At 51.0% G+C, this 24,929-nt stretch overlaps 1 protein-coding gene across 2 annotated transcripts; it reads left to right on the forward strand.

Moving 5' to 3' along the window:
• The first annotated feature begins 133 nt into the window (after nucleotides 1-133).
• Nucleotides 134-24,624, forward strand: LOC122393416 (mediator of RNA polymerase II transcription subunit 12-like). 2 transcript variants are annotated; one of them, XM_043389381.1, is made up of 25 exons: nucleotides 134-347; nucleotides 1,181-1,299; nucleotides 1,682-1,783; nucleotides 4,933-6,837; nucleotides 7,084-7,612; nucleotides 7,788-8,255; nucleotides 8,880-9,053; nucleotides 9,398-9,624; nucleotides 9,963-10,096; nucleotides 10,436-10,634; nucleotides 12,561-12,826; nucleotides 13,208-13,535; nucleotides 13,759-13,806; nucleotides 13,980-14,167; nucleotides 15,977-16,106; nucleotides 16,224-16,361; nucleotides 16,632-16,780; nucleotides 16,907-17,003; nucleotides 19,229-19,378; nucleotides 19,614-19,749; nucleotides 20,048-20,216; nucleotides 20,523-20,632; nucleotides 20,998-21,081; nucleotides 21,386-21,540; nucleotides 23,878-24,624. In XM_043389381.1, the coding sequence occupies exons 2-25, from the start codon at nucleotides 1,207-1,209 to the stop codon at nucleotides 24,130-24,132; spliced, it is 6,234 nt and encodes a 2,077-aa protein (XP_043245316.1). In that variant the 5' UTR covers nucleotides 134-347; nucleotides 1,181-1,206; the 3' UTR covers nucleotides 24,133-24,624. The 2 variants fall into 2 exon arrangements, with proteins under 2 accessions (XP_043245316.1, XP_043245317.1); XM_043389382.1 differs by lacking the exon at nucleotides 134-347 and having other exon boundaries at nucleotides 1,140-1,299.
• The last annotated feature ends 305 nt before the right edge of the window (nucleotides 24,625-24,929 follow it).

A 24,929-nucleotide genomic window follows, 5' to 3' on the forward strand; every position in this document is an offset into this window, starting at 1 on the left:
TCAATTTGATACACAAAAATAGATATTGGCGTCAAATACTACAAAACTTTCCATTAAATGGCGCAGATGCTGCGCCACTTTGATGTCCTGAAGCCGCTTAGTAAACAACACAGTCGTAGGCTTTTGGGGGAAGTGTGCTTGAATTTCTAAATCTATCAAAAGTTGGCTTAAATGTGACATGTCATTTTGATTTGGGGAAGCGTTCTGGCTTAGAGATAAGATCGAGGATAAGATCCTCGCCCCCAGCAACTTGGGTCCGAGACCCGAGTCCCGGGCACGGGGCAACCGGCAAGGCAGGCGGTCTTATTATTCCCACGCTCACACTTGCCCGCCGCTTGCAACAGCGTGTAAGTTATGCAATAGTACCTATAGAAAGCCTTTGGTTAGCAGCTGACTGGTCGGATGGGTATGGTGCTTCATCTGACTTGTTTGTTTTTGTTAGGCCTATGGGCTATGAGTTTTCTGTACACACTTGTTTTTGTTCAAGCATGATATTCATGTGCAATCTTTGGATAATTTGAAGCAAATAGGCTTTGTAACTTGAGTAAATTAGGTAATTCAACCTAGTGAATGTGAAAGGAAGGTAGCAGTAAAGCAGGCGTCACCTTTCATGCTTCGTTTTCGCAACCAAGGAGAGATATTCTGTGCCATGCCTGGAGATTGAAATGCTTCCTAACCAAACCTAACCTGGCCTAACCTAACCTACAACCTATAATGAAACCTGTAACCTACCACCTACAAATATGGTGTACAGCCTACAAATATGTTTTAGGGCTGTATGTTTTAGGCTATAGGTTGTAGGTTAGGTTGGGCCAGGTTAGGTAAGGCTTGTTTTCATTTGGTTTGGTATGACTAGAAAGAAGCATCCAGGTAAAGTGCCTTTCCATGGCTGCAAAAACAAAACTGTGATGCCTGCTTTGCTACTACCCAAGAGGAGTGAGTCTGGACTTGCTTTTGAATCTTGGTTATCATCAATATGACTAGAAATAAGAATGGTACATATGGCTCTACCTATAGGGTGCTCACCTACTTTAGAGGTATTGTGTATATGTTTTGTGGCAGGTGCATTCTTTATAAGATTCATTATAAGATACAATTTATATCACTAGAAGAGTGCTTGTATTCTCTGTGCATTGCTTGTAGGCTGTAACCAATGATTCTGAAGCAAGCTGTTTTTCAGAATATCACTGAGCATTTGCTAAAAAGATGGCATTTGTTGTAAACTGTGAAGATAAACCTCTGCGAAAATCAAGATTGGGACCGCCAGATGTATATCCTCAAGTTCCAAACCAAAAAGAGGTGTGTAGTTATTCTAGAGAGACGAATAGCCTGAATAGCTTTGATAAGTTATTTTCAATACTTTGTAACAACATTAGCTTAGCAGTGTCCTTAGCTTTGGGTACTAGAAAATGCATACAGTTTAATTTTAAATTATAAGGGAAACCTGCTTAAAATTCACAACATGACAGTGGTTATATGGATTTGAGATAAGATAGTGACAAAATTCTCATTGACATGCCCTAATTCTTGTCTGCCAAAAATGTGGTTCATCAGCTTTCTTTGCCTCTTCAGATTTGCAGATGTTATTTGGCATTGTGAAAGGTACTAAATCATAGGAAGGTTACAAATTAGACTGACTGTTGGTGACTCATATAGATGACATTGAATCAACTTTTTTCAGGATGAACTGACCTCAGTCAGTGTAAAACAAGGTTTCAATGCATCACCCTGCACCTCTGATGAGTATGGCTCTGGGAAGAATTTTAACATCAATGCTAGCAAGGTAAGAGTTTCAAACAATTCATGTTTGACAGGTTACTGGAATACTGCCAATTTAATGTCAGTTTATCATGACTCAGTGATTGAGTTTGAAAAAAAGCTTTCTTATAATTGACCTTGATTATATCTGTATTAATTGTTCTGTGTAATGGACCAAGTTCTGTGTAATGAACCAAGTGCTTTTTGTACCTACCTACTGTGTCCCATTTTCTTTTCTTTCACACTCTTAGTGATGCTCACAAAGGGGTGTGCTGGTGTTACATTCAGGCTTTTTATGCTGATCTGTGAAACCTCTCAACACATTTCAACTAATTAGAGGTTGTTTTTATTTACTTGTATTGGTTGTATTTACTCACAGGCCAGCCGCAACACTTTGCCACTTATAGAAAGACTAGGAATGCTCTTAGAGCACTGTCCAGAAAGCTGAAGAAGCAGTTTGAAAACAATCTGGTTTCGCAGATAAAAGAGAAGCCAAAAGCCTTCTGGGCATACGTGAAGACTAAGACGAAGACCCGAGTGACAGTGGAGAGCTTGAACCGGGGAGATGGAACGATCGCAGAAACTGACAGAGAGAAAGCCGAGGTGCTAAATAAGTTCTTTTCAAGCGTATTCACGAAAGAAAATCTCGAGACGATGCCGCAAATTGGTGAAGTTTACGAAGGAGAACCAATTGAAGACATAATCATAACCCCAGCAGCTGTGGCAACGAAACTGGTGTCGCTAAATCCAAGCAAGTCTCCAGGACCTGACATGTTTCACCCACGCGTCTTGAAGGAACTCTCGAGTTCTCTCAGCTTGCCACTTAGCCTGATCTTCCGAAAGTCCCTGGAAAGTGGAATACTGCCAAAACAATGGAAAGAAGCAATTGTTACACCAATTTTTAAAAAAGGAAGTCGCAGAGACCCCGGTAATTATCGACCGATTAGTCTCACGTCCGTTCCAGGAAAGATCATGGAGTCACTGATCAGAGATGCTGTACTAGAACACCTGCTTGGGAATCGATTACTGACAGACTCCCAGTACGGATTTCTTCCAAAGAAGTCGTGTGAGGCGCAACTTCTTACATGCATGGAAGACTGGACGAATATGTTGGAACAAGGGAAACCAGTTGATGTAGTGTATCTAGATTTCAGAAAGGCACTTGATACCGTGCCTCACGAACGACTTTTGAAAAAGCTAGCAGCTTATGGAATCAGAGGGAAGCTACATGTGTGGATGTCAGACTTTTTGAAAGGGAGGCGACAGCGGGTCAATGTTGACGGTGAACTATCAGGGTGGAAAAGCGTGGATAGTGGAATCCCACAAGGTTCAGTGCTGGGGCCTCTGTGTTTCCTTATCTTTGTCAACGATATCCCGTCTGTCGTATCAAAACCACTGAAGTTATTTGCAGACGATACCAAGGTATACGGAGATGTGACATCACAAGAAAATATTGAGGCACTGCAGAGTGATATCGATGCTATTGTGAAGTGGACATCTATATGGCAGCTGCCTCTAAACACAAACAAGTGTCATACTCTGCACCTCGGCCACCGAAATCCAAGGCACACATATCACATAGCAGGGAACATGATCGACGGCGTCACCAATGAAAGGGATCTTGGAGTCGTAGTTGACGAAAAACTTGCCTTTCACGATCAGACGGCAGTAGCAATGAAGAAGGCAAATGCGATTCTGGGGCTGATTCGGAAATCCTTTGATTTTCTTAACTCAAAAGCAATGTCCATGCTGTATAAAGCCCTAGTTCGGCCGATAATTGAATACGGAAATATCGTTTGGGGCCCCACGTACATCGGTGATCAGAAGAAAATTGAAAGAATTCAAAGACGTGCAACCCGACTCGTTCCAGAAATACGCCAACTGTCATACCAGGACAGACTTAAGAAGTTGAACTTGCCAAGTCTGGTCTACAGGAGAAAAAGAGGTGACATGCTCACTATGTATAAAATCATGACTGGCAAAATGCAGATGGACCCATTGTTTGAGCCCGTAGCAGGAGAGCATCGCACCAGGGGACACCAGCTGCGACTCAGGAAACCCTTAGCTGTCAAAACAGTGAGACGTCATCATCTGGGAGTTAGAGCAATTGACGACTGGAATAGCTTACCGCAAGATGTGGTGACTGCGCCGTCCTTGAATTCGTTTAAATCAAGTCTGGATCAGTTTTGGTGCGAGAAGTGGTATGAACTGGAATGGCGACGCTGTTAACTGAAGAGGTCATATTTCAAGCCCACTGATTTTCAACGTAGACGCAAGTCCGGACTGAGATAAACACATGGCCTATTCAAAACAAAACTACGTATGGGAGCTACAGGCCTCATGAAGAGGCCTCACTTCCTGAAATCCTTCAAAGTCAAAGTTTGTATTGGCTACCTGGCTGGGAACTTGGCAGGACACTGAGTGTCATTAGTTGGCTGGACAATACTTTGCCCCTAAATCCCTCTGACTATGTCACCGTATCATGTAGCATCCTAGTGATGGCAACATGAATCTATTTTTCCTTATGTTGCCATCGCCAGTCACCACTAAGTTATGTGAAAAAAGATGCATTAACAAGCTCTCAATTGGAGCAATACGTGTTCACTAACATCTGAGTTCGTACAGTACCCCTTCCTTCTTAACCTTCACTACAGCACAGGAGGATAACAGTCTTGTTACCCACAACCTGAAAGCTTGAAGTCTCAGATTCGTTAGGCCTTAGCCTTACAGAATCATACTTGTTTTGGGATTCTGCAGAGAGAAAAGGACCTATTGCTTCTTCTTGTGAAGTGTTTTATGACATGTTTCTTTATAATAATGCACATTTAAATACTATGGCATACTAAATAATGACTTTGTGAGGCTAGAAGAGCCCCGTAGGCTCCAATTTGCTCTCGCTTTTTACGCCCGACGAGGATAACCATTGGCAGCGGCTGCCGTGCACGTCAACCTGACGTCGGTGAGCTCCGCCCCGGCCATGTTCATACGCTGGATTTGAAATTCTAAATTTATTCCTGGAAGCACACATTTGGGTAGGAGGATGGGATGTGCTCAACAAACTTCCCCCCTGCGTGTTTTTGGCCTCGGGGCTATTACATATCGTGTAGGTACGACTTTTCATCGAGACGTTGCATGTTTGCATTTGATGTTTCATTTCTATTTTTTGTTCCCCAGATGCTGGAGAACTTCTCGGCGGTGCTGTTGAAGAAGATCGAGATCAACACACTCCCGGAGACTGGTAAAAAGAAACAGCCGATCTCCCACCGAGACAACTACTGGCCGGTACCCACCAGGCCCAAGGCGGCCGCTGAGATATGGCTCACGGACTTGGTGGGCAACAAACCACTGACGGTGCTGGCCAAGAAGGTGCCCATCTTCAACAAAAAGGACGAGATTCTGAGCAAGCTGTGCGACTACTCGGTGCCGACGGTGCGCGCCTGCTGGCTCATCAAGATGTCGTCGGCGTACTACATGGCGGTGGCCGAGACGAAGAACAAGTCGAAGCGGCAGCTGCCCGACCAGACCCAGGAGTGGACGCACACGTTGGAGCGGTTCCTGAAGGAGCAGCTGGCGCGCCTGGAGGAGCACTACTCGTGGACGCCGCCCGTGTCGGGCTTCTCGCCGCTGGGCGGCGGCTCGTCCGAGGAGCAGAAGGTGGCGCTGCGCCAGTGGCAGTACGGCACGCAGCTGGCTGGCGTCATGTACGAGCAGGGCCTGCTCGACCGAGAGACGTTTCTCGAGTGGGTGCTGGACGTGTTCCGGGCGCGCGCCCACGACGACGGCCTGCTGAAGCTGGTGGTGCCGCTGCTGCTGCAGTACGTCAGCGAGTTCACGCGCTCGGAGCTGCTGGCGCGCAAGCTGGCCTACTACTCGTGCAAGAAGCTCAACTACATGATTGCCGAGATGGAGGCGTCCGAAGGGCGGCCGCAGAGCCCGGTGTTGGGCGCGGAGGGCGGCGCTCCGCCGCCGCCGCCGGCGCAGCCCGTGCACAGCAACCCGCTGGTGGCCGCCTTCATCCGACTGGTCAACTGCAACTTCTACGAGAGCATCGTGTACGGCCTGAGCTCGGTGCTGCAGACGATCCTCTACAAGAACCCGACGGCGCTGGTGTGGAACTGTCTGGGCGACGGCAAGGGCGCGCCGCCGAGCAGCTCTCCGCTGGGCGGCTCGCCGCTGGACCTGCTGCCGTGCCTGCCGTCGGGCCTGCCGCTGCCGCCGAGCGCCGCCAACGCCGAGTGGCGCCAGCGGCTGCGCCGGGTCGAGGACGACGTGCTGGAGCGGAGCCGCGCCTCGGACCTGCGCTGGTCCGTACAGACGGCCACCGAGCTGACGGTGGGCCGCGTGCTGGCCGCCCTGGACGCGCTCGACCAGCACAAGTGGCACCGCGCCGACGACGCCAACAGTTTCGACACGCTGTACGCGCGCATCTTTCCGCCGGCGAGCCGGGACGCGTCCGAGGGCGCGCCGTCGGACGACGCGATCGTTCAGCTGCTGTGCGAGTGGGCCGTGTCGGCGCAGCGGCTGGGCGAGCACCGAGCGCCGGCCGTGGCCATGCTGCTGGAGAAACGCCAGGCCGAGCTGACAGCGTCCGAGGGCGACGGCGACGACCGCGAGTCGGTGTGCTCGGGCTCGTACCCGGCCTACATCTACCAGAGCCTGTTGTTCCGCTTCCTGGACACGTCAGCGCCGGTGCTGGACTCGGTGGGTCTGGGCGGCCGCAGCCGGCCGACGTTCGCCAGTCTGGTGCTGCTCTTTCTGGAGCTGACCCGACACGACGTGTTTTCACACGACCAGTACCTACGAACGCTTATCTCGCGCGGCGAGCTGCGCACCAACCCGGCCAGTCCGGCCCAGTCGGCGGCCGCCTTCGCGCGTCCCGAGCACTACGACGACGACAAGCTGGACATTGACGACGACTTGGACAAGCTGGTGCAGCACATCAAGTCGACCAACGCCGACATGGACAACCCGGACAGTCCGCGGGAGGCCTTCTCGCTGGGCGGCGGTCACTCGGAGAAGCTGGAGGGACGGAGGCGGAACCGACACCTGATTTACACCACTCACTTCCCGCTGCCGCAGGTAGGACGTTGGCAGTGACGAGCGGGGAGATGGGAAATGATCTGGAAACACGCCTATTTTACTTTTGCGGAATCATGAAGTGTCATTTTCCTAATGTTTTCGTCAAATAGTGTGGCTTGCACTTAGCACTGTGGTAGGTAATTAAATGAATGCCCCATCTCATAAGCATTGGTGCATTATAGATTGTCACCATTCCCACTTCCATCTTTCTTTTAACTAACGCTTCTATTTCTATTTCTATTTCAGGACGACGCGTACACAGACGACGACAAACAGCGCCACATCCTGTTGTTCGGCGTCAAGCGGGCGCGTGACGAGGCGCGCCACGCCGTCAAAAAGACCAGCAAGGAGATCATGAAGCTGTTCGGCAAGAAGCTCTCGATCGACGTGTCCGAGGGCGGCAAGGTGAAGCGCCAGAGCCGCGGCGAGTTTCCGTTCGAGGCGGTGGTGCAGCGGTTCCAGGCGCTCTCGTTCTTCGACCAGCACCAGGTGACGCACCAGTGCGCCACCCAGGTGGTGGAGATGCTGGCCGCCTTCGCCGCCGGCAGCTCCAACTACCTGCCGGTGGTGGAGCACGTCAGCTTCCTGTTCGACCTGATGGAGCTGGCGATGAACATCCGGGACCTGCTCGACAGCTGCGTCAACATGCTGCGCGAACTGCCCGACGTGGAGGGACAGCTGCACAGCAAGAACTCGGTGCGCGCCGGCACGTTCGCCACATCGATGGCGCTCTATATCGTCGGCGCGTGCCGGCGCTACCACAGCACCCTCATATGTGAGTACGCTATGGAACTAATGGCAGTCTGTTTTGATGCTGGAGGGAACTGATGGGTGAAGTATGTTAGCAATGGACCATTTGGGATTAGGTCCATATTTTCCTGTTGTGAAGAATACGTACTCTGCTTATCCTTCGTTTGACTATTCATTCATTACCTATCTGTCGTTGGCAGTATCGCAGGACCAGACTGCGTCCATCTTCGAAGGCCTCTGCAAGGTGGTGAAGCACGTGAGGAACCACACCGACTGCTCCTCCGCCGAGCGCTGCATCCTGGCGCACCTGGTGCACCTCTACAGCAGCTGCAGCTTCCTTAAGTCCAAGCACTACGAGGCGCGCTTCGAGAGCTTCAGCAACGCCTACCAGAAGCTGAAGCAGCTGTTCAACACGCCGCTGAAGCCGAGCGGCGCGTCGTTCAGCCGCAACGCCGCCTTCATGGCCGAGTACCTGACGGCGCCGACACGGCCCATCGAGCCGTCGGCGGTGCGAGCGCTCAACGAGAGCGGCGCCAACCGCTACAGCTTCGTGTGCAACGTGGTGATCGAGGCGTGCAGCACGGCCGACAGCGAGCGGCTCAACGACCTGGCCGTGCTGGCGGCCGAGGCGACGGCGCGCTGCAACGCCCTCTCGCCAGAGTGGCTCGGTGGGTGCCCGAGGGCTGCTGTTGCTATTACTGAGGGGATAGCTGCGGGAACGATGGATTAGCTATAGTTCATTTTTTTTTTTTAAGTTTGACCCTCACTGTAAACATCTTTTTGGGAACAGCACAAGAACTGTTAGCTGAATTACTGAGAAAACTGGTTAGCGCACTTTGTATTGGAGATATGAACTAATATTTCCAAAATAAGCTTCTAACACCGATGATATACTGTTAAATTAAACGCCGTGTGATTTATTATTTAGTTCAGTTACACTTCCTGACAAGTCCTCGATCTTTGTGGGTTTGCAAATACCGACCTGCGAGTCTGGGAAAAAGGAGCCAGGTAGAAATAATTTTGATGCAATTGATCGTCTGCGAAATCATTGTGCGCCAACGAGTTTTCTCAGTAATTCAGCTACCGATTCTCGTGCTGTGTTCAAAGAGACGTTGACAGTAAGGGTCGAACTTAGAAAAAAACGAACTATAACAGTTTGAATATTGCGTGTGCGGTAGTTGTGTCAATTACAACATTTAGGCGGATATTTAGTGAAGTTTTATGATGAACGCATTCCTTTTGAGTTTATTTTCTGATCGTTATTTTACACTCTGTCCCGCCTTTCCCCTCAGCGATGCTGCACGCGGCTTGCGGCGGCTCTGACAGCTGGCTGGACGTTCTGGCGGCCGTGGACATGACTGCCGCCTCCACTCACCGCAGTCTGGCGCTCTTTATGACCGTGCTGGCCGCCCGGCACTGCATCTACATGGAGCACATCATTCGGTTCGGCGCCGAGTGTCTCTGCCGTGAGTGATGCAAGGGGGTGGTTGAGATATCGGCTGTCCGAGCTGGGGCTGAGTTCCCGGAAACTTGGATCAAGTAGACTTGTGATTATGATTTTTTCAGAAGACGTGTATCTGAAGTGATAGAAGAGACTATTTACTAGCGGTAGTTTGTCTTGTTTTACCTCCCAGCGTATTGCCACTTAATGTGTTCTACGATGTGTAATGCTGGCCTCCGTAACCTAGCTTTCCCCGACTGTGTCGTGAAAAGCTGTCACCCACTTGACTGAATCCATAATAGCTACATATATTGAACATGATTCGCTATACAGCAGGATCCCATCCTTGTCTCTGACTCTGCTCCGCAGTCAAGGGTTACCGGGAGCGCGAGTCAGGAGCGCGTCTGATGCTACGGCTGTTCGGCCACCTGTGGATCCCCTCGGAGCAGCCGCAGCCCAGCTGGTACGACACGACCGCCGGCGGCACGGTGGCCTCGGACGGACAGCCGTGCAGCCTCAAGTACAGCTGCGACAGGCACCTGCTGATGGCCACCCAGGACAACCTGCTCGTGCCGGCGCTGCTTGGTGCGCTCAAGGTTGGAGAATCAGGCATATGGACTGGCTGGCCGCTGGGTGGATGGCATGAGATTCAGTAGAGTTGAGTGTATGGATATCATTGGACGGCTGAGTATCAGGATACGTTACTTTCGATATTGTGTTGTGTTGGGATAAGATTCGAGACACGAATGCATCAGTCTCAAGTGAATGAGTAATTTATCGACCATCGCCACACATTGCTAGTTACGGCTTTCACGTCCGTTTCGCATGTGTGTGTGTGTGTTTTTTTTTTTTTAGATCTGTTCTTCCGATGACTCTGTGTCCATGATTCGGGCGTTAGAGTATGCAGTAATGTAATGTTTTCGGTTCTCCCCAGGCCATCATATTCCTGGTGGACGCGACCGTGGGTGACGGCTCGGGCCGCCCGGAGGGCAAGGGCGGCAGCGGTGAACTGAGCATCAGCGCCATCCTGGGCACCTCGGACCACCACGGCGAGCCAGACGATATCGGGTACGGACGCGGGCCGTGAGACGGACCTGACTGGGTGCTGGCACTTGGGGGGACTGGGGTGATGTGCTGGAATCAAACTAGGGTCATTGAAGCTTGGACTGACGAGACTTTTGAGACTTGTATTTCGACCGAACACAATCTGGAAAGCGTTTTTGTCACTACACAGCCATTTTTGAGTTCCCAGTGCCCTTTTTTAATGGGCGTAGTGTCACTTGCCTCTAACACCTGTCGTTAACCTCTGCTATTTGACCTCTAACCTCTTTCGATGACCTTATCTGACCCTGTCACCGGTGACCTATGTCCGTGACCATATTGTCTGACCCGAGATCCCCTCGGCAGCCGGTCGTCGTCGGGCCTGAACAAGGCCGGCCTGTCCGAGTTCGCTCGCCACATGCTGAAGCAGATCTGCGGCCAGCCGTGGGTGCGTGAGAAGCTGCTCAGCTCGCCGGACGAGATCGTATCCATGGAGAAGAAGTCCCACTCTGGTGAAGGGGATGACGACATCGGCCTGCTCGACCGCATGCTGTCCGCTAAACAGGTCAGTGTGAGGCAGTACTATGGGAAAGGGAGGAAAGTGCCTTTTCCATATAAAGTTACTGTCTGAAACTGGTTGATGCTGAGCCTGCTTTTAGGTTTTAAAGGGACTATCCCACCTTTAACATGGGGTTTGAGTTGAGATGCCAAGTTTGCGGCGAGGTTCAGAAACCACTATCTATCTAGGTTGCAACCCCCGCGGCCTCTTGGTGTTGAAGAAATTCGTTCCCTTCATTTGAAAATGGGCCTTGTACAAGGCCCTATCTTCAACATGGAGCGACCGTTAGTGTGACGTCACCTCGTTTAGTCATTCTGATTTAACCCTCGCCGGCCGAGGGGGGGGGGGGCGGGTGCCGCCCCCCCCATAGGGTTTTTTCGCGATAGCTCCGAACACGCTGGCGATAGAGAGCTGAAACTTGGCATACCTGACCTTTGATCCAAGCCGCATCTTTTGACACCAACCGCATTTTTTGGTCAGGTCAGGTCACTGACCTATGACGTCATAAGTGAACCTCTGCACGGTCTTCAGATGTCGCAACTTCGCAACGCCCTCACTGCCAGAGGAGATGTCACAGGGAAATGAAACTTGCAGGATCTAGTATCCATTATGAGTCTCACAACTTGTATATCTCGGATTTTTCCTAAAGGTCATATGAGGTCAGGTCATTTTCGTGACCTCACCATTATAAGTCAATGGGGAAAAATTCAAACTGCTATTCTGGCGCCGGGAACGATCTCCAACTATCTCAAGCACACAGAATCGTGATTTGATGCACTCCTTGCAAGGTTAGATGCGTCACTTTTGCAATGTTGACCTTCCGTGACGTCATTTATGACGTCATCAAGGTCATATTAGTTTTTCGTCAATAACTCCCGATCGAATTGAGCTAGCGAGTCGGGAAAGCCACCAATGGACTCAGGAAGACCTGCCGAATCGAATGATATGCGACATGACCTCTTTCGACCAACTTCGTGACCTGGGGGTGCTGACCTGACCTTGACCTGAGGTCAACACCCCAAGTTGACCTGACCCGGACAAAAAGTATATCATTCGACGCGCCTGATCAAGGCGAACACGATGCTGCCAAAATCGCGGCTCTGCGGCCGTTTTTTGCGAAGTTATTCACCAAAAACTGAACCGTACCCTGGGGCACTTGACCTGACCTCAGAGGTCACCGGTTGACCTAGGACCTTAAAATCGGGCACCAATCTCTGCGTCTCGTAACGGCGCACACGCTCGTTTTTTCCGCGACGCGCTAGCTCCACCAGGGGCGAAACGGCGAGGGGGGGGGTCGTACCCGCCCCCCCCCTCGGCCGGCGCGTATGTAGAAAACCAATAGGTCCGGCGAGGGTTAAATGGGTTTGTTCGTTGAAAAATCGCTTAAAACTTGGTCTGAACTTTGTTGTGGTGCCTACAGAGTAAAAAGAATCAGCTTTATGACAGTAATGTGGCCTAGGGAAGGAGGTAACTTTGGGCTGTGACGTCACATATTTGAAAGTTTGTGTTTGGAATATGGGAAGCCTAAGATGTTTAATGAAAAATAAATGCCAGAACCGTGTTCCTGGTCATCCAATCTATAAAGTCGGGCACAATTTAACTGGTTTTAACAACATTTTAGAAGGTGGGATAGTCCCTTTAAGATATTTTCGATTTGATAGGAAACAAGGTTTATTTGAAGATTGTTGCGTATGATGATAAATATTTGTTGCACATGTATATGCAAATTGCAATGCTTCAGAACTTGGTGCCGAAATATCAGCCGACTCGGTTATGTTGTCTGAGTAAGCCACAGGAGTGAGGCGTGCTTTAGACATATCAATTACATGTGCGGAAAAACGTACCGGCGCCCAGTACATTAACAAGACTGTGTTACTGGCCACACTTCACCCTCCACCGGTCCACGACTAACGTTCCACGGCATTCCACCAGGCGCGCCGGCTGTTCCACATGATCGTCCACCCGGACAACCACGCCTTCTACGTAGACGACTCGCCGGGCGACCGACAGGTGTGCAGTCGCATACTGGAGACGCTCGACCAGTGGACCATCCGTGTGGCGCTGCTGGACCTGCGTCTGCTCTACCAGCAGACGGGAAGAGCGAGCGCCGACAAACATAACCAGTGGCTACACACGCTGGCCAAAGCGACAATCGACGCCTTTCAGGGAGGGGAGGGCTCGCAGCGAATACATAGCAGGTGAGTGGAACTGAACGCGTACACACTGGACAGTGAGATTTTCGGTTAGGGGCCGACGGGACGTTATTTTTCATGGGTCCGTCTGTCTCTCTCGGTCTTTGGCCGAATCTGCTCGATTAGCCCGGGCGAATACCTTTTACTCAGATAGATAATACCGCTGGGTACGCTGCGGCTGGGGCGGCTGACTATGGTGAGCACTGAGCAGCACGCGCGTAGTGCGCTCTTGAACGGTCTGGGTACGTCGATGACTTTAACCAGAGGTAGTCTGTCGCGAGGAGGCGCATGTGATGGACCCAGAAACGAAGAGGCACGGACCACCGGCCAGTCTTAAATCATTATATGTCGCTATCAGTGTAATAAAATAGTTTCTTCATCCCTCAGCGCCGGCGGCGACGAGCGGCCGTCGTTCGTGTGGCTGATCCCGCCGCTGGTAGCCAAGCTGCCGGCCGACGCGCAGGCCTGCATCCTCCAGGCGGCCACCCAGGTGCTCGAGTCGGCCGGCTGGGTCAAGAAGAGCTCCTCGCAGGCCGGCGGCGGCTCCGGCACCGGGTCGGCCGGCCCGCCGACGCCGCCCCCGGGCCCGTCGGCGCACCAGCCGTTCAAGCAGCTGGTGCTGAGCTGTGTGCGCGGCCAGGAGGAGCAGCGAGACGACCTGGTGTCGTCGCTGCAGGTCCAGTTCCAGCAGTTCATCAGCAGGGACGGAAAGGACGTGAGTGACGCGGTGAACTGATAAAAGAAGGCTGGTTGGAGCGAGAAGTAAATGTACGCTACTTTGTGTGGTTCCGCTGAGCAGTAGCCATTTTAGGATTTTAAAAGCTGAAGCGTTCCTATATCACATTCCGTGTTTCTCTACTTCGAAGCTGATTTGGCGAGATTGTTTGTCACTTTCAGTTATCATGTTTGGTTGTATCATTGCTGTCTCCTCGTTTCAGGAGCCGAAAGATAAGGATGAGAAGCGGAAAACAGCCGATAGTAATAAGGTAAACTAAACACTTGGCTTTATAACCTTACTTGCGGTTTTTGTCTTCATAATCTGGTTTGCTATTCGCCTATTGACATTAACTTTTTTACGGTGATTAAGCCACCCGCCTGCGGTATGGTCCCACGTTCACCGCCCCCCCCCTTATTCATGTCCCGTCTCCTCCCGCCGCAGAAGGAGACTGTGTTTCCGGACGAGAACAAGACGGGTGCGCACGTGCACAGCGCGCTGCACCTGCGGTTCAGCCTGCTGGGCGGTGTGTTCGACGCCATCCAGCGGGGTAACCTGAGCATGACCGACACCTGGGTGCTGCTGCTCGCTCAGCTGGTCACCAACGGCGTGGTCACGCTGTACAACAACAGGTCGGTGGCCGACCCGGGGAGGGGGGCGAGATGGGAGCGGTGGGCGGATTTGGGATGGACGGAAGTGTGGATGACTGCTGGGCTGGTCGAGACTAAGATTAGGTTGTCGTATTATTTGTAATGTCGCTCTTTCAACTAAGCATTACGTGCACCACCGTCAGTTGTACGTGATGGCTCGGACGTCACTATATCGACACCTTTTTTTTTAACCCCACATTTGTTCTCCCGTGAAGTTCAGACAAGTTCGTAAGAAACCTTCAAAAAAGTTACAGTCACTCAATTTTTCTCAAGTTTGTCTGTCTTGGCAGATCAAGCAATGCCAGAGCAAGCTTACGAACACACAAATTTGATCAGGATCGGACGATTGGACACTTCTATAAAGAGATCTTTCGTGCTTCCCGGAAATTCACCGGAGAACAGATGTGGGGTTTAAAAAAGGTGTCGATATTATGTCCCACAGTGACTTGTACACCACCGTGTTGGACATGGTGGGTTTGACGTCACTATATTATGTCCCACAGTGACTTGTACACCACCGTGTTGGACATGGTGGGTTTGACGTCACTATATTATGTCCCACAGTGACTTGTACACCACCGTGCTGGACATGGTGGGCCTGACGTCACTATATTATGACGTCCCACAGTGACTTGTACACCACCGTGTTGGACATGGTGGGTTTGACGTCACTATATTATGTCCCACAGTGACTTGTACACCACCGTGTTGGACATGACTCTGACGTCACTATATTATGTCCCACAGTGACTTGTGCACCACCGTGTTGGACATGGTGGGTTTGACGTCACTATATTATGTCCACAGTGACTTGTACACCACCGTGTTGGACATGATGACTCTGACGTCACTATATTATGTCCCACAGTGACTTGTACACCACCGTGTTGGACATGGTGGGTCTGACGTCACTATATTATGTCCCACAGTGACTTGTACACCACCGTGTTGGACATGGTAGGTATGACGTCACTTTATTATGTCCCACAGTGACTTGTACACCACCGTGTTGGACATGGTGGGCCTGACGTCACTATATTATGACGTCCCACAGTGACTTGTACACCACCGTGTTGGACATGGTGGGTTTGACGTCACTATATTATGTCCCACAGTGACTTGTACACCACCGTGTTGGACATGATGGCTCGGACGTCACTATATTATGTCCACAGTGATTTGTACACCACCGTGTTGAACATGATGGGTCTGACGTCACTATATTATGTCCCACAGTGACTTGTACACCACCGTGTTGGATATGCTGACTCTGACGTCACTATATTATGCCCCACAGTGACTTGTACACCACCGTGTTGGACATGGTAGGTATGACGTCACTTTATTATGTCCCACAGTGACTTGTACACCACCGTGTTGGACATGGTGGGCCTGACGTCACTATATTATGACGTCCCACAGTGACTTGTACACCACCGTGTTGGACATGGTGGGTTTGACGTCACTATATTATGTCCCACAGTGACTTGTACACCACCGTGTTGGACATGATGACTCTGACGTCACTATATTATGTCCCACAGTGACTTTTACACCACCGTGTTGGACATGGTGGGTCTGACGTCACTATATTATGTCCCACAGTGACTTGTACACCACCGTGTTGGATATGATGACTCTGACGTCACTATATTATGCCCCACAGTGACTTGTACACCACCGTGTTGGACATGGTAGGTATGACGTCACTTTATTATGTCCCACAGTGACTTGTACACCACCGTGCTGGACATGGTGGGCCTGACGTCACTATATTATGACGTCCCACAGTGACTTGTACACCACCGTGTTAGACATGGTGGCCACGCTGATCCACTCTGCCGTCGTTGGGGACGCGCAGGCCGAGAAACCGGAGGAGAACAAGCGACACTACCAGACGCTCGCCAAAAAACTGCGAAAGGTACGTCCCGAGGCACAGGATGTCACATCAGTTTTGTATGAAACGTTTCTCTATAACTATCCACATGGGTATTCATTACCCATGAACAATCGTCACTGTTCCTTGTGTGTTTCTCAGGAGCTGGGAGACCGTCGCGGCGTGTCCATCCAGTACCTGCGACAGTTCCTGCCCATCCCAAAGAAGACCGTGGAGGTTGTCAACTGCGAGCTCAAGTCGGCGCCGCCGCCCGGCTTCGAGAGCTTCGAGAAACGGCGGGTGAGACGGTGGGCAGCGGATATCAATGAGTTAAACAGGAACAATTCTGAAAGGCTATCGTTAATTTTCTTTATGTAACTAGTTGGGGTGACGAATATTGTCACAGTATGGGTAGGGAGAAATGGAGTCTGTAATTGAGAAGATTACACTGGTTGGTGTAGTGTGTGCAGTGTGCCTCTCTCGTTCCTTGGCACCGCGCCGGTATGATCGGCTGTACCCTTGCATCGACTGAGTTCGCCTCCCTGACCGGTGGCGGTGTGCCCCGCGCAGGGTCTGATCCTGGTGGACAAACAGAAGGTGTCTCCGTGGGACCTGCTCGAGGGACACCGCAACCCGGCGCCCCTCAGCTGGTCCTGGTTCGGCGCCATCCGACTCGAGCGCACCATCAGCAAGTACGAGGAGGTCTTCAAAATGATGAGGTCAGTAATTTAGCCGCCTATATATTGTGTATTCGTTTTACTGCATTCTCATTCGAGTTGTCAGTCATATCTTGGTCCGAACTGTATGGCATCGGGACTATTTACCTCCTATCTGTCCTTGGCCAGATTCCACCAGCACCAGGCGATGATCAAGTCTGACACGTACTACCTGGAACGGCCGCCCCTGCCGCCCGAGGAGCTGGAACCCATTCCGGAGAAACAGGTACGGCGCGACGGACACTGGGCGCGGGGGTGGGGAGGGAACGGTTCTAACTAATGCTAGTGTTCGTGTGACGTGCCAGGACAAGGTCGATCTGAAGTTATAGTTCGTTTTTTTTTTAAGTTCGACCCTCACTGTAAACATCTTTTTGGAAACAGCACGAGATTCAATTGCTAGCTGAATTACCGAGAAAACTGGTTAGCGCACTTTGTATTGGAGATATGAACAAATATTTTCAAAATAAGTTTCTAACACCGATGATATACTGTTACGTTAAACACCGTGCGATTTATTTATTAGTTCAGTTATATATTCTTTCAAGTCCTCGATCCTTGTGGGGATGCAAATACCGAACTGCGAGTCTGGGAAAAAGGAACCAGGTAGAAATAATTTTGATGCAATTGATCGTCTGCGAAATCATTGTGCGCCACTGAGTTTTCTCAGTAATTCAGCTACCAATTCTCGTGCTGTGTTCAAAGAGACGTTTACAGTGAGGGTCGAACTTTGAAAAAAAACGAACTATATCAAGCATTATAATGCTAGCGTCGGAACCTGATGATGGTACTGCATAACTGTAGTGGTAGATCTTAGCCAACTTACTACAGCATTGCGTTTTAGGACCTAGTTGCTTGGTTAACGCAGTTTTAAGAAACCTATAACTACCTACTACTAATACTTTAAATGTAACAGCTATTGGCTATTAGTCACGGTCCTGTGTTCGTCTTTCATTTTGCCAAAGGCATGCATACTCCGTGATGATTCTATTCAAACTTGTTTCAAGCGATTGCTTACATAAGTAATTGCTTCTGGTTTGTATGTGCGTTCGTCTATAATCCTTTACGACCTTGTTCATTAGATTGTTCGAACACAACCTTGATCTAGTGCTTTTCTACCAGGTCTTTCCTCCCAAGCCGCAGGTATTTTGTGTAGTGTCGTCTGTCATACACATATTCTTACCCAGGATTATAAACATATCCAATATTTTGCCCTGATGCTCAGTCATTAGGAGGGTGGGATTTAGCTTTGCTTTGTTGCTTCGCTTCGCTTGCCTGTCTGCTTCCGATGCCGATAGTACTGTGATGTACGATATTTGATGTTACTTTTTGAAACTTGTCGTTTAAAAGTCGTGAACAATGCACTGCAGTCGGCTTATCGTGTCAAGGCTCTTCTTTTGTGACATTGCCGTCTGTAGACGACCCATACGTTTGTGACTCACGCACTCATGCTAAATGCCGTTTATTTTTTGCTGATCGACTGATACAGACAGCAAAGTACTACACATAGTGACATTTTGTAATGTTACACTTGATTCATTTCTGTTTACTCCTCAGCGGCTTGAAGTACTTGGATCGTAGTTATTTCTGTGTTCTATGGTAGGTCGTAAACAAAGTCTCCAGCACAGAATAACTCATCGATATTTTCCCACTAAACGATTTTTATTTAGCAGGAAAGTGGTGCCAGACCCCTTTTGCGACGAGTGCGGTGAGGTAGACGATCTGCAGCATTATTTCGTGACGTGTCCGCATTTGAGTGCTTTCTGGGATAGGCTTTCGGATGCTATCAGTAACAAGGTTAGGAGACGTGTTCATTTGCAATCTGACAGCACGACTGTATTATTTGGATGCCTGATGGGTCCAAGATCGCTCAATATGGTTATATTGTATGCCAAGCAGTTCATTACTCATCAGAAATTTTGGAATGGTGATGTGAGGTTGGATGGCTTTTTGAGATATATTTGTAAAATGTTCGAGGTAGAAAAATGTGCGGCGAAATGGAATGATAACCTAGAGGCATTCAGAGACGCATGGAGGCCATTCATGTCAGACGGCCTCCAATTGGAACTGTAAAGTGTCGAGAATGTATTGTGCAACGTGCAGTGATTAGGTTGCATGGGTACGGCTGCGTTCTTACGTAGGTAGTGCGTAGGGAGGAAAGTCGTGTTTATGTGGATGGTTTTATGTGTGTTTTAGGTGTATTTGTATTTTTAAGATGTGTTTTTAATGCATATGAGTTGATGATCTTTGTAATAATAAAAAAGTGACACTTGCAAAAAAAAAAAAATGGTAGGTCGTAAAAGGCGCCCTAACTACTCTTAGCTGTTTCTTTGACATTTGAATGTCGAGCGTTGCATGCCTCACTGTCTCGCCTGCTGCCCGTGACCTCACATGACGTCATGTATGACGTCACGTGTGTAGGCGCGCCGTCCAACCCCCGCGTCTGACCCGCAGAAAGAGGAGACCAAAGTGGCAGAAGTGCCCAGCTGCGACTCGCCGCGGGGCGGCGCCAAAAGAGCGCGCGGCAGCGGAACGCGCAAAAAGCGCGAGCGCGCTAACCGGCAGCTCAGCAACTCGGGCATCATGGCGCCGCGCATGAACACGGTGAGCGCCGCCATCTTGGCCGCCGCTGGGCTGAGGATTGTGGCTTGACATTGAGCTAGCTTTCTGATACGATGAGCTTGTTCGCCGGCTGCGTGCCGCTATTTGGCGTGAGTCGCACCGCCGGGGACGTTCAGTCAGCATTCTGTTCTGTCTAGACTCGTGTGGTAGTAGATGTCCATCCCGTGCCACTGACCCCACAGTTGATCGATATGTTCTCTTCGGCCCTTGTCGCCAGCCGCCGATGCCTGGCATGGCTCAGTACGGTCCGGGCGGCGGGATGTACGCGGCCGAGCAGCAGTGGTTCCCGCCTCAGCAGGGGCCGCAGGGACCGCCGGCGCCCTACTACCACCAGCAGCAGGCCATCGGCGCAGGTGAGAGCTCCGGGCGACAGCCATCAATGCAGAGCTGTGATGAATCATGTGGAAAGTCGACACCGATATTTAATTTGTTGCCAAGGGGACTGAGAACTTCATAGCCACTAGTGTACGAGTACTCGCAGTTGGCCGTTGGGTGAAGCTCACTTCTTTCTGCCCCGAGTCTTTCATCACAATCATCACCGAAAACCCATCCCTGGCTGGTCACGGCTATATAAGTCCACTGAGTGTTGATCCTATCTTTCCGGTCCCGTGATGACCTGACCTGACCTGACCTGACCTGACCTCTTGACAGCGGGCGGCCAGCGGTTCCCCTCGTCGGCCAGCAAGATGGCGCTGACGACAATGCTGCGCAACCGACAGCCGGGCGGCTTCATGCAGCCGCAGCCGCAGCCGGGCTACCCCAGCATGCACCCGAGCATGCAGGACAAGCAGCAGCTGCTCCGGCAGCAGCAGATGATGAGGTGCGGCTGGACTCGGGGACGATGGAGGGAGGATGGGAGCTCATCATTACGGCCGGAATTAACCTGTCCCTGGACTCTGACTCTACTGTCAAGCATGTCTTGGCGAAAGTTGTGTCCGAGTACCGTGGTGGGATCTTTAACCATGTCACGGTTTCTTAGACCTGATTGGCCTTTGGGTTTTGTTGTCCCTACGAAGCTAGCCCCGTATCGATGGGTTCTAGTCACTCTGCTCGGCAATCTCTGCTCCTTTCCCCCTTTCTTCCCCGCAGCGCTGTCCCAACTGATGATACTGTGTGCTGTCCTCAGCAGGGACCAGATTCGCGTCCAGCACCCGGGAGGGCCCGTGTACGCGCCGCGCCAGATGCCGGGCCCGTCGGCCGGACCGGGGCCCACCATGCCGCAAACCATGTACCAAGGTCAGTGACCGCCTGCCCCGGCACGGCGAGCTACTGGGGTCACCCGGTGGATGGGCGCCTCTCGACATCGGGAACTGTTTGGGTCACGCTGTAGGGCCGCTCGGTGTTCGGCTACTCACAGAATTCGTTGTCGAAGTCTGCATATTCTGGGCAGCAGCTCGACGATGGGCTAGAATTTTAGCCTGTCGAATGCCTTATATGACGCTATCGGTGAATGTGTAGACGATCTTGGTGGTGCTTCGATATTGATATCTGTATTAAGAATGTTCGTAGACACATACTGTGTCATGTGATTGTTGCTCTGTTACGACTGTACCCCATGTGACCCGTTCGTGAATTCTGACACCTCGTGTGTGATCCACCAGGGATGAACCCCGGCTACAACCCGGCCTACATGGCGCAGCAACAGGGCCAGCCGAGCCAGCTCATGACTCAGGGAAACCCAAACGGTGAGTGGTAACCAGCTCATGACTCAGGGAAACTACTGGGGAGTGGTAACCAGGTCATGTCTCAGGGGAACGGCCCAAATGGTGAGCGGTGTCATATAGCGATTGTAAAATATCGCCATCAATCATGGTGTACGGGCTTGGTGGGATGGGGGGGGGGGGAGGGAGGAGTTCATCTGAGACAGGAGATTAATTTTAACCTTCCTGGAAGGTAACTCTTCAAGGCTTCAAGAGTTACTAACTCTTGAACTTAGTTGAAGGCTCTTAAGCTTGAAGACTAACTCTGCCCTATCTCCCTGCGTTTCAGCGATGGGCTTTGGCGGCCAGCAGGGCCAGCCGGCGCCGCAGCAGCAGATGATGCAGCCGCAGCAGCAGCCCGGCATGATGCCCATGCGGTCCCAGCAGCAGCCAGGCCCGACCGGCTACATGGGCCAGATGAGGCCCAGCTCAAACTATATGCAGGTGAGCCGCGGAGCGTGACCTATAGGCGGGAGCACGCTAAGCATCGGATGTGAAAGGTATCGTTTTTTTTTTTTTTGCTCGGCCAGCCTAGTGCCAGTCTCGAGCGGTGGGACAGTTCACCCGGCAATTTTGGCCGGGATGCAAAAGTTACGTTAAACCGGTTTATGTTAACCCGGGAGCAAATAACAACGTGGGAGCCTATCTTAGGTGTGGCAAAGCTAACGGGAGTACTTACTTGTTGCCGAAGTGCCGAAAGAAGGTGCTGGAACCGAAAACACAGCATTGGTTCATGTATTTATTAACATTCATACACACAGTCATACTTGTGCAAGGTGTCAGTGTTCGGTTGTGGGGTGTAATAGCCAGGGAAAAAGTTCTATGAACTGAAAAACCCGGCGCCTATTGCAAAGGGAAAAACCCCGCGCTGAAGCCAAAATAGCGCGGGGAAAAAACCCTGTATCGTTTAAGCTAATGTGTAGGAGGGTGACGAAGAGGGACAGGGAGGTGACTCCGCGCGGGAAAGGGCACCCGGAGGCCAGGCAGTAAAAGCTAAGCCCCCAGTCGGTGTTGACGCTCAACGATCTCGGCCCAATCGACCTGATCGGAGCGTGCAATATGGAGTCACCTTAAGCAAGAATGGAAAATCAATCACAAGCACATACAATCAACGAAGAAATAAACCGAGGCGCAGCGGAGAGAAAACGGCGTAGATGAATGTCAGAGAGGAGGAAGTTTCTGGCACTAGGCCAGGCCGGGGGGTTAAAGTTCGTGGAGAAGTCGCGCGTCCTTGAGGAATGCGAAAAGTTTTTCGAGGAGAAGTGGGTGGTCATCGCCCAAGAGAGTGGGGAGATCCAGGTTGAGGCCATGTGAAGTAATGTATTGAGTTATGTGACGCCGGTGATGGTGGAGGTGTGGGCAGTGTAGTAGTATGTGTTGTATGGTGTAACATGTGTGTGGGGTGCAGTGTGGGCATGTTGGTGGGGGTGCTCGGAGAATTAGAAACCGGTGTGTAAGTTGTGTATGTCCAAGCCTCAACCTGGCGAGGACTCTTTCTTTTATTCTCGAATCTTGATTCGAAGAATAAAAGTGGCCGAGGGTCGGCTTGATGTTGAAAAGATGCGGATATGGTTGATCTTCCCATTCATATAGTCGATAATCCTGGAAGGATTGAAAGAGAAAATTGTAAAAATCAGGAAGAGGGAGAGCAAGATGATTCCTGGGTGGAAGATTTAGGGCGTCTTTGGCCAGTTTATCGGCCGCTTCATTGCCTGGGATACCGAGATGTCCTGGTATCCACAGGAGTTTGATATCCTTGCCTTCTCCTAATTTATACAACTGTTTTTTAATGTTATGTACTAGCCGGTTTGGCTCAGGTCGTCTAGTTTTTATAGCCATAATGGCTGAGGCCGAATCGGTACATATCACCGCTTTTTCTATTGTGGATGTTGTTACGTGTTTGAGAGCTGCTAGGATTCCGGAAAGTTCTGCGGTAAATATGGAGTGATGATCATGTACCCTGTATGATTTCTGATATACCTCCGAATATACAGCGGCCGCTGTATTCGGCCCTTTTTTGAGCCGTCTGTATAATAAAAGGTATATCCTGTGTGGTTGGCTTTATACTTGTGGAAGAGTTGCAAACATTCCTCTTTCAATGTATTACGTTTGCTCGACGAGAAAAGGAAAGACGCTCCTTCAAACGGAGGGATGTAGAAAGAAGAAGCGGGTGGAGTAGGGAGAATCTTTGGGGGGGGGGGAATCTGAAACCGCGCGAAGACCAGTTCTATTCGATACGCAATCACCGGATATTTAGTTTGCGCGGACGAGAGATGACCTTCCTGATACCGATTAGTGACGATCTTGTGCGTGTTTTGATTAGTGGAAGAACAGGCGCGAGCGAAAAAGCGAAGGAGTTGTAGTTTACGTCGTTGTCGGAGAAAAGGGATGTTGCATTCCGCGTGAAGAGCTATAATACTTGTTGTTGCGTGAGCTCCCGTAATAATACGGAGAGCGTTGTTCTGGATAATCTGCAATGACTCAATTTTCTTAGAAGCTATATCATCAAATAGAAAAGCGTTATAGTCCAAGATAGGGCGAATAAGAGAGGTGTATAGCTGGAAAAGTGTGCGCCTATCTGCGCCCCAATCTTTTCCTGTTATACATTTAAGAATATTGATGAATTCTGCAAGTGTTCAAGTGATGGCAAGTGTTCGTTCACTGTGGAATCCCCCGGCCGCTATGGCGTTCGCCAATGACCGATCATACAGTCATAGGTATGTGTTGTGACTCGTATCTTGCGACTGTCTGTCCCCTCTGATTGTGCCACTCCGTCCTCAGCAGGCGCCGAACGTGACTGTGAACGCGATGCAGGCCGGCGGCCAGTACCGAGCCATGGCGCCCGGGCCGCCGGGCGCCGCCGGTCTGCCCCAGCGGCTGCGACACCCGATGATGATGCAGCAGCAGCCGGGCACGCTCATGAACCAGCTGCGACAGCCGAGCCTCGCCCAGCAGCAGCAGCAGCAACAGCAGCAACAACAACAACAGCAGCAGCAGCAGATGCAGCCGAGCAACCCGTACCAGTACCACCAGTGAGGCGGCGGCGGCGGCTCGGAGGGCCCGTACCGGGGCTGGCCGCCGCCCGACTGGGGACCGGAGCCGCCGCGGCGGCCGGTGCGCCGCGCCGCGCCGGCTGACCCGCCGCCGGCCTCTGCAGACTGTGACCTGAATCTGAGGTGACCTGATCTGCGCGCCGAGAACGCATCTATATATTGTTTTGTTTTGAGCTGTGGCCCGTTTTTGGGGACGTGTTTTGTGTAGCGCTGTGCTCGTGTCTATGTCGGTCGCTGTGAACGGCCGCGTCTCATCATTCAGGACCCATTGATTGTGTGTTGGTGTCGATTGGGGCGTCGTGGCTGCCCGCCCGTTTCAGTGGTGATGCTGTGGCGAGCTGTCCGTGGATCTGACTTCATGATGACGTGTCTGCGGGCTGCGCCGGTGTCTGCTGCGGGCGGGCGTCACCGAACCTGTCCCTCATTTCATGTGCGCGGCTGTGCTCCGTTTGTTAAATATATAGCACGCATATCATCGTGTTTGTGTGAAGAACTCCAAGACCTCCAAGAAGCCTCTATTATTAGAAGACAAGGACTGCGAGAACGTTCGGAGGGGGAAAACTTGGGGAAAGCGTGTACGATGGGGCGGTAATGGTCAAGTCTTCGATACGAATAGTAGGGTAAGGGCGGGTAAGAGTACGCGGGCGATAAGAGTACGCATCAGCTGTTTCGGTTGCTTAGCAACGCGGGTTTGTCGAGTTCATGAAGTGACATGAAGCCGACAGTGCGTGCATGTCACCAACGGAACGTGGGCGTTGAGCGGCGCCGCTGTTGAGTTTA

This window comes from Amphibalanus amphitrite, unplaced genomic scaffold (genome assembly GCF_019059575.1).
Source record: "Amphibalanus amphitrite isolate SeventyFive unplaced genomic scaffold, NRLGWU_Aamphi_draft 000534F_arrow, whole genome shotgun sequence".
Taxonomy (NCBI): domain Eukaryota; kingdom Metazoa; phylum Arthropoda; class Thecostraca; order Balanomorpha; family Balanidae; genus Amphibalanus; species Amphibalanus amphitrite.

Bases quoted from the DNA above. Each gene is read 5' to 3' on its own strand.
- LOC122393416 (XM_043389381.1), top strand. From the start codon at position 1,207: ATGGCATTTGTTGTAAACTGTGAAGATAAACCTCTGCGAAAATCAAGA. The intron at 7,613-7,787 runs GTGAGTACGCTA...TGTCGTTGGCAG, and splicing joins CTACCACAGCACCCTCATAT to TATCGCAGGACCAGACTGCG. The intron at 10,097-10,435 runs GTACGGACGCGG...TCCCCTCGGCAG, and splicing joins GGCGAGCCAGACGATATCGG to CCGGTCGTCGTCGGGCCTGA.